The 14,227-nt window shown below is 32.1% G+C and overlaps 3 protein-coding genes across 6 annotated transcripts; 2 read left to right on the plus strand and 1 right to left on the minus strand.

Annotated features, from left to right (window-relative positions):
* The first annotated feature begins 116 nt into the window (after nucleotides 1–116).
* Nucleotides 117–4,526, plus strand: LOC126748931 (uncharacterized). Its single transcript, XM_050458474.1, has 2 exons — nucleotides 117–551; nucleotides 3,754–4,526. Exon 1 carries the CDS (start codon nucleotides 149–151, stop codon nucleotides 533–535), a length of 387 nt encoding a protein of 128 aa, XP_050314431.1. The 5' UTR covers nucleotides 117–148; the 3' UTR covers nucleotides 536–551; nucleotides 3,754–4,526.
* A 450-nt stretch (nucleotides 4,527–4,976) lies between these two features.
* On the plus strand, nucleotides 4,977–10,689 carry LOC126748898 (battenin). Of its 4 annotated transcripts, none has more exons than XM_050458432.1 (10): nucleotides 4,977–5,049; nucleotides 5,808–5,864; nucleotides 8,838–9,095; nucleotides 9,153–9,271; nucleotides 9,324–9,482; nucleotides 9,540–9,677; nucleotides 9,731–9,929; nucleotides 9,987–10,136; nucleotides 10,195–10,335; nucleotides 10,393–10,689. In XM_050458432.1, the coding sequence occupies exons 3-10, from the start codon at nucleotides 8,919–8,921 to the stop codon at nucleotides 10,519–10,521; spliced, it is 1,212 nt and encodes a 403-aa protein (XP_050314389.1). In that variant the 5' UTR covers nucleotides 4,977–5,049; nucleotides 5,808–5,864; nucleotides 8,838–8,918; the 3' UTR covers nucleotides 10,522–10,689. The 4 variants fall into 4 exon arrangements, with proteins under 4 accessions (XP_050314389.1, XP_050314387.1, XP_050314390.1 ...); XM_050458433.1 differs by lacking the exons at nucleotides 4,977–5,049; nucleotides 5,808–5,864 and adding an exon at nucleotides 5,914–6,185 and having other exon boundaries at nucleotides 8,838–8,850; nucleotides 8,909–9,095; XM_050458430.1 differs by lacking the exon at nucleotides 4,977–5,049 and having other exon boundaries at nucleotides 5,679–5,864.
* LOC126748897 (uncharacterized) lies at nucleotides 10,686–12,450 on the minus strand. Its single transcript, XM_050458429.1, has 2 exons — nucleotides 12,236–12,450; nucleotides 10,686–12,175 (listed from the first exon to the last, which is right to left on the minus strand). Exon 2 carries the CDS (start codon nucleotides 12,165–12,167, stop codon nucleotides 10,773–10,775), a length of 1,395 nt encoding a protein of 464 aa, XP_050314386.1. The 5' UTR covers nucleotides 12,168–12,175; nucleotides 12,236–12,450; the 3' UTR covers nucleotides 10,686–10,772.
* Nucleotides 12,451–14,227: the final 1,777 nt, after the last annotated feature.

Consider the following 14,227-nt stretch of genomic DNA (forward strand, 5'->3'; position numbering starts at 1 on the left):
TACTTAATTTAAGCCATAAAACTGAATGTGTCTTTTTATCAAAATTGTCAGCTCCTATCGACACCATTTAATTAAATACTTGACGCCAACGATGGTTTATTCCTCAACAAACCATCAAGGTGTTAGTAACAATAAATTCACATTTAAAATGGCGGTTTTAAGTAAATTTAAAAGATTTAACATAAGAATCGTAAACAAAGAGGACCGTGGAGGTTTCAGAACTGCCAACGCGAGACTAGTAAGGAAGCTACGGAACGCCTTACTATTGAATAGAATCTTAATGTCACTTGAAGACAAACGAGTGAAAAAACAAATGACGTTGGATGAACTTTATGAGCAATTAGCTGAGAGACTCTCAAGGAAAACTTCACTGGAAGAACGTGAGGATGAAAGTGAGGAGGAATCTGATACTGAATCTGAGTTGGAGGATGAGGAGGAGGAGGAGGAGGAGGTTGTCACCCCGCAGATGTGGCTTGAATTGTTTATGTTGGTGGCGTATATGGTAGTTGTGTTGGTTTTGGTGAAATTCGAGTGAGGAGGATGCGTCAAAAGTAAGTATTGAAAATGTAAGAATGGCTTAGTTATTGAAAAATTGTGTGTTAAATTCCGTAGAAATCCAAAAGAAAAATGCTTAGGAATTATTTCTTCGTTTTTTTTCCATAGATGTCAAATAATTTTTCCAAAGTTTTAGAGTAACTTTGTTTTCTAAGCATTGGACCTGATTTTTTAATTATATTCTGGGCGTCTTACGTAGTATTTTATGTTTCCCAAAAATTTTAATTTTAGGCATTTGAACGGTAATTCCTTATTTTATTCCAGGCATTTGATAACGCTTTTAATGGATTCCAGGCATTGGAAATATATTTTTGATTTTATTTCAGGCATTTCAACTGTCACTTTTTATTTTATTGAAAATAATTTTTCCTTTTATTCCAGGCGTTGCATGTCGCATTTAATGACTTCCAGGCATTGGAAGCAACTGTTCCATTTTATTCTAAGCATTTACAGTGTAATTTTTTATTTTATTCCATACATTTGAAGGATGTTTATTTTTCTATTTCAGGCATTTCAAGTGTCACTTTTTATTTTATTGAAAATAATTTTTGCTTTTATTCCAGGCGTTTTATGTCGCATTTAATGACTTCCAGGCATTGGAAGCAACTGTTCCATTTTATTCTAAGCATTTAAAGTGCAATTTTTTATTTTATTCCAGACATTTGATGTCGTGTTTAATGGCCTCAAGGCATTGTCCATAATTTTATTCATTTTATTCCATACATTTGAAGGATATTTATTTTTTTATTCCAGGTATTTGATGGCGTAATTAATATCATTCAGGCATTGGAAAAATATATTTGATTTTATTTCACGCATTTCAAGTGTCACTTTTTGTTTTATTGAAAATAATTTTTGCTTTTATTCCAGGCGTTCCATGTCGCATTTAATGACTTCCAGGCATTGGAAACAACTATTCCATTTTATCATACATTTGAGGGATATTTATTTTTCTATTCCAGGCATTTGATGGTGTAATTACTATCATTCAGGCATTGGAAATATATGTTTCATTTTATTTCAGACATTTCAAGTGTCACTTTTTATTTTATTAAAAATTATTTTTCCTTTTATTCCAGGCATTACATGTCGCATTTAATGGCTTCAAGGCATTGTCAATAAAAAATCATTTTATTCCATGCATTTGAAGAATATTTATTTTTCTATTCCAGGCATTTGATGACGTAATTAATGTCATTCAGGCATTGGAAATATATGTTTGATTTTATTTTAGGCATTTGAAGTGTCACTCACTTTTTATTTTATTAAAAATAATTTTTCCTTTTATTCCAGGCGTTTCATGTCGGATTTAATGGCTTCCAGGTATTGGAAGCAACTCTGCCATTTTATTCTAAGCATTTACAGTGTATTTTTTTATTTTATTCCATACATTTGAAGGATATTTCTTTTTCTATTCCAGGCATTTGATGGTTTTATTACTATCATTCAGGCATTGGAAATATATGTTTCATTTTATTTCAGACATTTCAAGTGTCACTTTTTATTTTATTAAAAATAATTTTTCCTTTTATTCCAGGCATTACATGTCGCATTTAATGGCTTCAAGGCATTGTCAATAAAAAATCATTTTATTCCATGCAGTTGAAGAATATTTATTTTTCTATACCAGGCATTTGATGGCGTAATTAATGTCATTCAGGCATTGGAAATATATGTTTCATTTTATTTCAGACATTTCAAGTGTCACTTTTTATTTTATTAAAAATTATTTTTCCTTTTATTCCAGGCATTACATGTCGCATTTAATGGCTTCAAGGCATTGTCAATAAAAAATCATTTTATTCCATGCAGTTGAAGAATATTTATTTTTCTATACCAGGCATTTGATGGTGTAATTAATGTCATTCAGGCATTGGAAATATATGTTTAATTTTATTTCAGGCATTTCAAGTGTCACTCACTTTTTATTTTATTAAAAATAATTTTTCCTTTTATTCCAGGCGTTTCATGTCGGATTTATTGACTTCCAGGCATTGGAAGCAACTGTTCCATTTTATTCTAAGCATTTAAAGTGTAATTTTTTATTTTATTCCAGATATTTAATGTTGTGTTTAATGGCCTCAAGGCATTGTCCATAATTTTTTTCATTTTATTTCATACATTTGAAGGATATTTATTTTTCTATTCCAAGCATTTAATGGCGTAATTATTATCATTCAGGCATTAGAAATTTTTTCCCAATGATTTGTTTGTGATTTTTTAATGTTAGTTTTACATTCCCCTTTGTCTGTGACTTTGACTGTGTTTTTACTTTGTTTTGTATTTTATCTACTGTCATTTATAGAACATGGACTATTTTGGCAAATTCTTAAGAATATTCCAATAATTTTCTTAGATTTAAAGGTTTTTTTGAGTCACTGTGTTTGAAATTCAATGCTATTAGATGATCAAGACATCGCATTAAAATTAAGCATTTAATGGCTTTTAAGCATTTGAAATATATTTTTTATTTTATTCCAGGCATTGGAAATAATAGTTTCATTTTATTCCAATCATTTAAAGTGTAATTTTTTAATTTATTCCGGGCATTAAATTTTTTTTTTCATTTTGTTCCAGGCATTTAAAGGGTAATTTTTTTATTTTATTCCAAGTATTAAATTTCATATTTAGGCCTTCCAGGCTTTAAAAATTACGTTTTTAAAATTGTTCATAGATTTGACAAATTTTTGAAATATTTTCGAGGGATTTAAATTAATTTTTCATTTTAATCCAATTTATAAATTTTACGCCATTTTTTCTTGTCTTCATAGCTTCAAGTAATTTTAAATACAATAATTATTAATTTGATTACAAAATATTGGGTCTTTCAGAAATTTAAAATAATTTTTTAAATATTCCAAGCATTTGAAGTCATTTTTCAATTTATTCCAGAAATTTAACTTAATTTTTAAGCCGTCTAGAATGTTAAAATTGGGCTTGACGGCATTTTATATATCAGGAATAATTTTTGTCATAATATAGTTTTAAGTAATCTTTTTAATTAACGACTTTCCTTACAAATGATACACTTATCTCTCTTTCTCTCATGGAGCTCTAATGGCACTAATTTTTCCCATTTTAAAGGTTATAACCCAGACAAGGGTTAATTTTTAGAATAATCGGTCTCCCTTTACTACCCCTTTATGTTTAATTAATTTCGAAATCATTTATAAAATACTGTTTTTTTTTTCGTTTCAGATGCTGCTTTCGAAGCTGATCCTAATTAAAAAAAATCAAATTAGGCTTATAGAATTAAAATAGTTAAGTAAATTAGTAATTAGAACTAAAAATGAAAATTAGTTTATACTTAATTAAAAAAAAACAAAGCTTAATAGTTCACTTTTATATTATTATAAAAATTTAAGTGAATTTTCATGTTCTTCATTTATATTTATATGTATTTATACCACTCTATAATAGACTAAAACAACATGATTAAAAGAACGATTTTCAAGCTTCAATACCATTAATAAACCTTATCAAAACGACACTAAAACATAATGCTTTAAGCCATCCGGTAGTTCACTAGTTTATTAATGAATATCGTCGTGTGCATTCACCTTCTATAAAAATCAACTGGCTCACGATGAATTGCCAATCAATCTTGCCATCTTTTGAAGTTGACGTTGAAGCTGGACCATTCGAAGACATTGTGAAATATGAAGAAGAAGGCGAGATCCAAGAAAACTTCATGGGGGTGTCCAAGAGGAACCAAGTTGAGCCAATGGGGTTCGTCATTGAAAATGAAATAAAGAGGTGCAACAACATGTACAACTTTCCAAAGAATAGAAGAAGACCGATAAGGATTATTACTCTGTTGATCCTATTTTATGTTTTAATTATTGTTTTTGTTTTGGCGTATTTGTTTATTGGATATTTCGAGCAAAAGTAAAACAAATTTAATATTAAAGTTTATGGTTATTGTTACATTTAATTAGTTTAGTTTTAATTCATTAAAAATATTTCTAAAATATGTGTTTTATTTTACTGTAACACGTCATTCCCATTTATGTCTCTCTTGGGTCCGAATTGTTCAGTAGGCGTTATATGATATGCTAAGATTGAATTATTATCAATTGAAGTTTAATTTTTATGAAAAAAGTTGTCTAAATATAACTTACTACGTTTTTGTACCTAAACTTGTGTTTTATACATAAAATCCATCCTCAAAAAAAATAATAATTTATTAAAAGTGTCTCAACCCTTTTCCACCCCCTAAGATAACTTTTCTTTTTAGTTCATGTCAATCTTGAGTCCATATTTCGCTTCCTAAACAAAAAACGAATTCCTAGTAGCCATTATACGGTTGGAACAAAAAACTGATTAATAATTCGCCAAAGGTGGACAAAAAAGGTATAAAGATAATGCGAAATGGTTCAGTAGACGTCGGGCTTAGCTTACTTAAACTTCGTACATCGGATGATATATTTTGGCTTCAGCGCAGGAGCTTCTTTAATACCTTGTTAGTGGTTGAAAATCGGTCTTCTGTGGTCTGTAAGTAGTTATTTTTTTCATAAAAGTGACTTAGTACATCAAAGATTCTTTTCTTATTATAAGCATTTTCTTGTGTGCTAGTAATTTTTAAGCAAATTGAATATTTTAAAAATCGTGTCAAAAAAAGTTACTCTCACTAATGACGATCGCTGCCGCTATTCTGCGGATATTGCATAATTCATGGCCTAGAAATAGAGCAGCCCTGACTGCTTTTCCGAGCTTTTATAATTTAGGCAAATCGAGTGAATTCACCTGTCAAGAGGCTCCATTTGCCGAAAGCGATTAAACATGTATTCCGTGAAAATTTCCCGGTGATTTAATTACAGAGGCGGGCTCCTGATATTTCCCAAATTCCCATGCAGAATTTTCATTTTTGGTTTAAACCATATGAAATTGATTTTTTAAATTGCATCGCTACCTGATTATTGCAACAAAAGTAAGTTTGAAATGGTATCTTACATACATTATAACTATTGAATAAACACGGTAGATTACAAAGTAATTCAGTCACACTGTAAATACCTTATATTACAAAATTGCTTTATTACCTCATTAAAATCGGATTTTATAAAACAATATAAACATTTATCATCGGGGATTACTTTAAAAGCGATGTTTGTTAATTTTTCTTGGTTGTCAAAAATAAGCGTAAGCACAACTATTTTGCAACACATTAATATTAAATCCACGTCTCCGTGTTATTAAATAAATAGTAATTTATAGTTCGCATTGATTGTTCATTGACATTGTATTTTCAGCACGCCTTGAAAACACGCACGCGTTTGATTTTTTTTATGAAAAAAAAAACCACATCGGTAAGTATAATTTTAATTAATAAACCTTGTCAAATAGAAAAAAGCAATAGTAACAGAAACGTGTTAACAGCAGGTACTAGTGCTTGATCAATTCATCTCATATCGCTGCTTATAAGTGGGTAGAAAAGATTTCTTATCATTAAATTAAATAAAAAAGGTGATTTATTATAAGAATTTGAATGGCATGTGCTGATTTAATACACTGGATCATCTAAAGTGTTATTGATTAATTTAAGTGCTGTTAGTGAAATGTGGACTTTTCGGTGACCTGGAAATTTATTTTTTTATTTGGAAATATGCAGGATTAATTTTCATTAACAGGTAAATTTAAAGATCTATTTTATCCTTCGAAATCGAGTGGCCAGTGAATTAGACCACTTCAAATTTCATTTTTACATACATTACTATGTGTGTAAAAATATACACATTATTACTTTTTTTAATTTCTGGTCTATTTTCATAGATTTATCCCCATTACTGCCTATAATCTTAATATTCTCAATATATTGAAACTGTAAAATATAATGATATATTTATTATTTTATTATTATATAGGTATGTACCTTGACCTACTGCAATATTTCTACTAGAATTCATATTTAAAATATGCCAATTTGAGATAAAATCTTTAAATACAAAAAACATATCTTTTTAAGCTATAACAATATAAAGATTTTTCGATATTATTTTATAATAAACAAAAAAATGACTACAACTAAATATCACCAGATATATTCTTAGTAATATTATTAAAGCGCCATAAAAATCAGTTCTTTATTGCTTTTAAGGTTATTAATGTTTAATGTAATAAAGGATTTACCCATTATATAATGCCCAATAAATATTGCAAATAAAAATACCAGCGTTAGTATTTTAATCAATCAATTAATATCACGCGACGGTTTTATTGTTAAAACGGCGTCGCTAGGTGGGAACATCGAACCACATACCAAAAAGGTTCCAATTAGTCTAGGAGCAAAATTTTTATTTGCAAGGCATAAAAATCTATTTTAAAATTTATTTACTGATAGTAGCAGTTACGCAATCTAGGGTAAATTACCAACAAGACCTTCATTCCATTTTCAAGATGGCCCCCATACGCCATTTTGAATTATGCGTTGGGCGCCAAACTTTTAAACAAATTTTTAACGTCACTGTTTTTATTGATCATCGTGATGTAGATTACTCATCCATTTGTCTCACTCACTATTTTCGTCTAATGCATTATGCTAAGGAAAACGTCTTAAAACTCTATAGGCTAAATTTTTATTTATAAGTCATAAAAATATATTTTTTAATTTATTTACCAGTAATAGCAGTATCGCAATATACCTCTAAGACGTATCAAAAGACCCTTCCTTCCATTTACAAAATGGCGCCCATCCGCCATTTTGAACTATCAAATCGTTGGGCGCCACAATTTCGTTTTGTCTAGGGAATTTTCACCAAACATTTTTGACGTCACTGGTTTTATTAATAATCATAATGTATATTACTGCTCATCCTTGTCTCTTTCACTTTTAAGTCCACCTTTGTCTAACGCATTATACTAAGAAAAACGCAGAAACTAGCAAGTTTAATTTTCTTATACTTTTTATTAAAAAAAATTAAAATCCTGCTGTGAAATACAAACTGGGCATTGAATGCTGCATTTATTATTTTTAACAAACATGTTAGAAGTCACTGTTTTTGTCGATTTTCATAATGCATATTGCCCATCTTTGTCTCACTTACTATTTTCGCCATAACTTTATATTCGTCTTACTCATTATATACTATAATCAGCTGATGTTGGCAGCCACAAGTTTTTGTGGATTTTAATTCTTAACGCATATGACCAATCCTTGTCTCGCTTATTATTTTCGCCGTAAGTTTATCTTCGTCTAACTCATTACACTAAAGAAAACGGAAAAAGAACAAATCGGGTACCACTTGATCAAATTTACTTACAGCATAATAAGATAAACTTACGGAGAAAGCCATGGGTCAGACAGAAATGCGTAGATCATCAATTTAATTTTAATGAGTGATATATTTAGGTGCCCCCAAGGGTTACAAAAAGTTAAATTAGTTCTTATAATGTCCGATTTTATTTACTCCTAAAATACTCAATAAACATTATCATAAATTACCTGGAAACTAATAGAATATCATGTAAAATCTGGAACATATCCACGTAATAATATATACAAACGCAAGTTGATCTTCTGACAGGTTAAACCGGGAACGGGATTGTCGCATCAAATAATTAGCTGCTTATCCGATATGCATGGGGCATTCGAACGGACACGAAATTCCCATTAGAGGCGCATACTCTATTCACAAATTTAACGGATCCCTATGAAATTTTAAATATTTGCAAATATCAAACTGTCAACATATCATAAATGTTATTATTTTATGTGAGGGTTTTCCATTTTCGGCCTGTAACTTTTGAATATGCAATTTTTTTTATTGCCCCATACAAATCAAACAATTATATATTGAAGGCGTAAATACCACATCTACTTGTCAGAGAAATCTGCATCCTTATTTGTGGCACCCTGTATACCATCGCTGCGATTTTTTCTTGGCAAAAAAAACATTAAAATGATAAGGATAACAGCAGTACCTGTTTATTTAAGATAGTGAATTGTGCATATTTTAACATTTAGTTTCAATTTTACAGTTAATATAACAATATGCGTAATTTTTTAAAAACTGTATGTTATCCTATAAGAGTGATGTGTTTTCCTTTCAAGAGGATTTTTAATAAAAAAAATGGTGAGATGAGAACCAAAACTGCCCTATATTCTTAACAAATCACAATCACTTTTCTACCCTCAAAGACATCATGTTAATGCAGAAAAATATAAACCTATAACAGGATGTCCCAACACTTCATAACTAAGCAACTCTATAACTACCACTAATTATACTTTCCATATTACTGTATATAATGACTATTATTAAAACACTTTTTTCTTATTTCAGGCTACTTTTTACTGTACGTATTATACCCAGATCTGAACCACCATATTATATAAATAAATTAATTTATTCAGTAAAGCCACAATGACCAACTACGAAACTTGCGCCACTGATAAAGAATTGGAACCGGAAGAGAACCGAAGGGGAAGTACCATAAGAGCTTTGATTGCTTACTGGATATTGGGACTTTGCAATAATTACGGTTATGTGGTTATGCTGACTGCCGCTGCTGATATTATTGGGGAAAATGCTGACGAAAATGTAGGGTTTAGATTACTCCACAATTCTGTCATAAGATAAACCTTAATATTCTCCTAGGGCCACAGCAAGATCAGAGAAAACTGTACCTACATGTCAACTGGGGCAATCCTACTGGCTGACATCGTTCCAGCCCTTATTATTAAAATCCTGGCACCCTTTATCCCTTTTTATGTTCAGTGAGTCATATTCTTTATTAACATTTCTTCTAAATAAAAAAAATTCTTTTAGTTTCCGAGTTGTTCTTTGCATAGTACTAGCCGCCTCAGGATTTATAGCAGTGGCTTTCAGTGAGTCCATCTTAATATCCATCTTAGGAGTGGTTCTCACGTCATTTTGCTCTGGATTGGGGGAGGTTACTTACCTGCAATACACTTCATTCTACAAAAAGTAATTTAGGATTTTCTCATTCAATGATCCTAATTTTAAAAAAAATGATTCTTCTAGGAACGTTGTGTCAGCTTGGAGTTCAGGTACTGGAGGTGCAGGAGTAATAGGGGCGCTATCATACTCATTGCTACAACAAATTGGAATGAAAACCACCCTGTTGATGATGTTGATTGTTCCTGTAATGTCAGCTGTTTCGTAAGGGGTTGATATTAAATTAAATCTCAATAAGTGTAAAAATTTTATTTAAGATTCTGGATAATCCTTCCAGTACCATCAGCTCAGGATATTTCAGCTGCCCTGGAGATCCAGCAGAAGGTGAACGCGGAAGAGGTGGAAAACCCCAAAGCAGTATTATTGAAAAAATTGAAGTTGATTCCAGGGTTAATGAAATTTATGATACCGCTGGGTCTTGTGTATCTTTTTGAATATTTTATTAATCAAGGAACAGTAAGTTTTAAAAAAACTACAGTAAACAGCAAATCTTTATTATTAAAAAAATTCTAGTTTGAAATAATTCAAATCCCAAACTCAGTAGTACCGGAGTCATCGCAGTACCGTTGGCTTCAAGTAACTTATCAAGTGGGTGTGTTTATTTCACGTTCTTCTGTTAATTTGTGGCATATTAAACAAACCTGGATAATGGCCATTTTACAAGTGAGATTTGCCTTTTATAACCACAGTTATGATTTGTTACTACTAAATATTCTTACAGGGTTTAAATGTAATTGTTTTCACCACAGAAGCAATTTACTATTACATCCCTAGTTTCTATATAGTGGTGGCCCTAGTATTATGGGAAGGACTCCTTGGAGGGGCAGCCTACGTTAACACATTTTACAGAATTACCAATGAAGTAAGTTTATTTACTTAACATAAATAGATTTTTTTTATTTATTTTTTTTTGTTTCAGGTTGAACCAGAGAGCAAACAATTCTCAATGGCAATCACAGGATTTGCTGATAGTGCAGGTATTTCCTTGGCAGGACTATTTGCTATTTTAGCACACAATGCCATTTGTAATATACCAATGCCAAGCTAAAGAGTGATGATGACCTCACTCTTACATCAGGTTGTTCCTATATTAAGCTATTTATATTTATTATTATACTGTTATTTTGAGGTTTTTTTTTTATTTATATAATTTCTTTTAATTATTCTTTATATGCACAACTTTATTTGTGGTTAACCAATAAAAAAAACACACAGAGTCATATCATTTATTTACATCAAAAATGGAAGAATCGCATCTGTCGAACATAAAAAAATTTAAGCACAAGAAAATCCATTTTATTATCTCTGTGTTGGTTTTGATTTTGGTGGAGGTGGAACGCATATGTGTACCCAGCGATAAAGGCTCAGATCAAGAATTGAAAATTGTTTTTTACATTGGGTGCATAGTACCCCTTGTTCCATCTTGTGTTCTTCTTTTAGATGTTGAGCAATACCTCCTCCATTTTCAAAATATTTATTACAATAGTTGCAGCCAAATGTCATTTTTGGTTCCAAAGAATTTTCTATGTTAGCACTCTTTAAATTGTTACAGTATGCTTTAAATGTTTGCTCTTCAACGATCATGTTAAGTGCAAATTCAACTCTTGGAATGATAACTTCTGTATAGCTGACATCCAGCTTCGTTGGTTGACCTTTTGCCAATTTTTTGTTTCGAAAGTAGGAACACTTGCCAATATTAAAAAGAACTGAGGTGTTGCTTGCCATAGTTTTTTTTCCATTTCTGATTACCTCAATTTCGTTAATGTCACCTAAGAACTCGCTAATTACTGTTTGATAGGCATCAACCACAGTTGATGCATGGTAAAACGTTTTTAGACTTTCAATAAATTCTGACATAAGGTCTGTCAGGTAATCTAGGGTATAACACTGTCTTGGTTGATCTTGCACTAAAATTTTTATATTGTCTATAAAATCTGTTTTTGTTGAAGGCAATGGAGCTCCCACCAAACTAACATGTCTTTTGAACTCTGGTAAGTTTTTTCTAGTAAAAGAAAATATTGGGGTTGTTACATGTACCTCAACATGTGGCCAAGTAGTAAGCTGCTTAAGAGTAAATAACTCGGTTACCATCTTATCCCATTCTAAAGCACCATGTTGCTTTAAAATGATGTCATTGCCACTATCACTAAATACAATGGTGTTTAACAGTATCGGCTTGGTTGTAATTGAAATATGAAAGGGTGCCATTATCTTTGGCACTAAATTATCAGTCTGTGTATTTTTATCTACAATTTCTCCCCACATATACTTTTTCTTAATCCGTTCAGCTTTGGTAGTTAAAAGCCTACATCCAATTTCATGATAGTGTAGTAATTTGAACTCATTCAACTTAAATGTAATAAACTTGTGAAACTTATCGTACCATGTCTTGAAGAGTATCTTGCCAGAATAATAATCCTTGCTCTTTTGCCAGCCTGGCCAGTTTTTAATATAATAGACCAGCAAATAGGGTAAAAGATTCCCTAGTTCAGGCTCAAGCTTATCTATATGTATCCCCATTTCTTTCCGAATCATCAACCTCAGTACATCCAATTCTAAGCTTACTTGCTTACGATCTACCAATGCACCAAAACATTGCCTTAAACCATTGTTCTTGGATGCATCTTTTTTTTTTGCTGCTTCAAGAATAGATTTATTGATGGTATCCTGTTTCTGGCTATATTGAGCACTCATCTTATGGCCTAAAAAAATAGTTTTTTAGTGAATAATTGGATTTTAAATCACTGTTGGTTTGTACTAACCTCACTTTTCACAGAACATATGAATCAGAAAGAATGGGTTGGCGGTAGTCAATGAGACAAAAAAAATTAGTTACAAACATTAATTTGTCACAGTTTGAATGTTTAAAAAAAAAAAAATGAAGAATCAAAACATAAACAACTTTTGAAGGGGTGACAATTACCATGCATCATGCACACGATGATGTACGATGTTGCACGATACAAAAATGTTCACCATTCTATTGGTTGGTCGACACGTTAAGCTTTTTTTGACGATGCAACATCTCTTAGCGATTTTAGTTGCGGCGTTTATTGGACTCGCCCCCCATCGTCAGTGGGAGGTATGCCCTAAAAATGAAAAATCCCAAACTTTGGAGGTCCATATCTCGGCTTCTATAGGCACTATCGGGAAAATTTCAACGGTTTTGACTTAGTTTCGTCCTTCTGAATCCAACGAGACCATCCGCAAAGTCGTAGCTCTCATATTAGCGGAGATCTCGCATTTTTAGGACCCATTTTTGGGCTCAAAAACGGGGTCGAAAATTGACTTTTTTCCGAATTTTCAAAGTGCTATAATTCCACTTGTTCTGGTCGAATTCCGTTATAATCCGGTGTTTTCGTAATGTAGGTGATGGGAATAAGCCGCTGATAGGGGTTTCTATAGCTATTTTCGGATTTAAAGAAAATCGATTTTTCGCATTTTCAAAGTGCTATAACTCCCTTAGTTTTTCTCGAAACTCATTATAACCCGGTGTTTTCGTGTTGTAGGTGATGGGAACAAGCCGCTGGTATAGTTAGTTCAAATTCGAAAAAAATCAATTTTTGGTGAAAAATTCGATACGGGGGGGTATACCCTAAAAATGAAAAATCCCAAACTTTGGAGGTCCATATCTCGGCTTCTATAGGCACTATCGGGAAAATTCCAACGGTTTTGACTTAGTTTCGTCCTTCTGAATCCAACGAGACCATCCGCAAGGTCGTAGCTCCCATAGTAGCTGAGATCTCGCATTTTTAGGACCCATTTTTGGGCTCAAAGACGGGGTCGAAAATTGACTTTTTTCCGAATTTTCAAAGTGCTATAATTCCACTTGTTCTGGTCGAATTCCGTTATAATCCGGTGTTTTCGTAATGTAGGTGATGGGAATAAGCCGCTGATAGGGGTTTCTATAGATATTTTCGGGTTTAAAGAAAATCGATTTTTCGCATTTTCAAAGTGCTATAACTCCCTTAGTTTTTCTCGAAACTCATTATAACCCGGTGTTTTCGTGTTGTAGGTGATGGGATCAAGCCGCTGGTATAGTTAGTTCAAATTCGAAAAAAATCAATTTTTAGTGAAAAATTCGATACGGGGGGTATACCCTAAAAATGAAAAATCCCAAACTTTGGAGGTCCATATCTCGGCTTCTATAGGCACTATCGGGAAAATTCCAACGGTTTTGACTTAGTTTCGTCCTTCTGATTCCAACGAGACCATCCGCAAGGTCGTAGCTCCCATAGTAGCTGAGATCTCGCATTTTTAGGACCCATTTTTGGGCTCAAAAACGGGGTCGAAAATTGACTTTTTTCCGAATTTTCAAAGTGCTATAATTCCACTTGTTCTGGTCGAATTCCGTTATAACCCGGTCTATTCGTGTTGTAGGTGATGGAAACAAGCCGCTGGTATAGTTAGTTCTAATTCGAAAAAAATCAATTTTTGGTGAAAAATTCGATACGGGGGGGTATACCCTAAAAATGAAAAATCCCTATATTTGGAGGTCCATATCTCGGCTTCTATGGGTCCTATCGGGAAAATTCCAACGGTTTTGACTTAGTTTCGTCCTTCTGAATCCAACGAGACCATCCGCAAGGTCGTAGCTCCCATAGTAGCTGAGATCTCGCATTTTTAGGACCCATTTTTGGGCTCAAAGACGGGGTCGAAAATTGACTTTTTTCCGAATTTTCAAAGTGCTATAATTCCACTTGTTCTGGTCGAATCCTGTTATAACCCAGTATTTTCGTGATCTACTTGATGAG

This window comes from Anthonomus grandis, chromosome 22 (assembly GCF_022605725.1).
Source record: "Anthonomus grandis grandis chromosome 22, icAntGran1.3, whole genome shotgun sequence".
NCBI lineage: Eukaryota > Metazoa > Arthropoda > Insecta > Coleoptera > Curculionidae > Anthonomus > Anthonomus grandis.

Coding starts and splice junctions, on each gene's coding strand:
- LOC126748898 (XM_050458432.1), top strand. CDS start 8,919: ATGACCAACTACGAAACTTGCGCCACTGATAAAGAATTGGAACCGGAA. Junction 9,096..9,152: donor GGGAAAATGCTGACGAAAAT/GTAGGGTTTAGA, acceptor ATATTCTCCTAG/GGCCACAGCAAGATCAGAGA. Junction 9,678..9,730: donor CCTGTAATGTCAGCTGTTTC/GTAAGGGGTTGA, acceptor ATTTTATTTAAG/ATTCTGGATAATCCTTCCAG.
- LOC126748897 (XM_050458429.1), bottom strand. CDS start 12,167: ATGAGTGCTCAATATAGCCAGAAACAGGATACCATCAATAAATCTATT.
- LOC126748931 (XM_050458474.1), top strand. CDS start 149: ATGGCGGTTTTAAGTAAATTTAAAAGATTTAACATAAGAATCGTAAAC.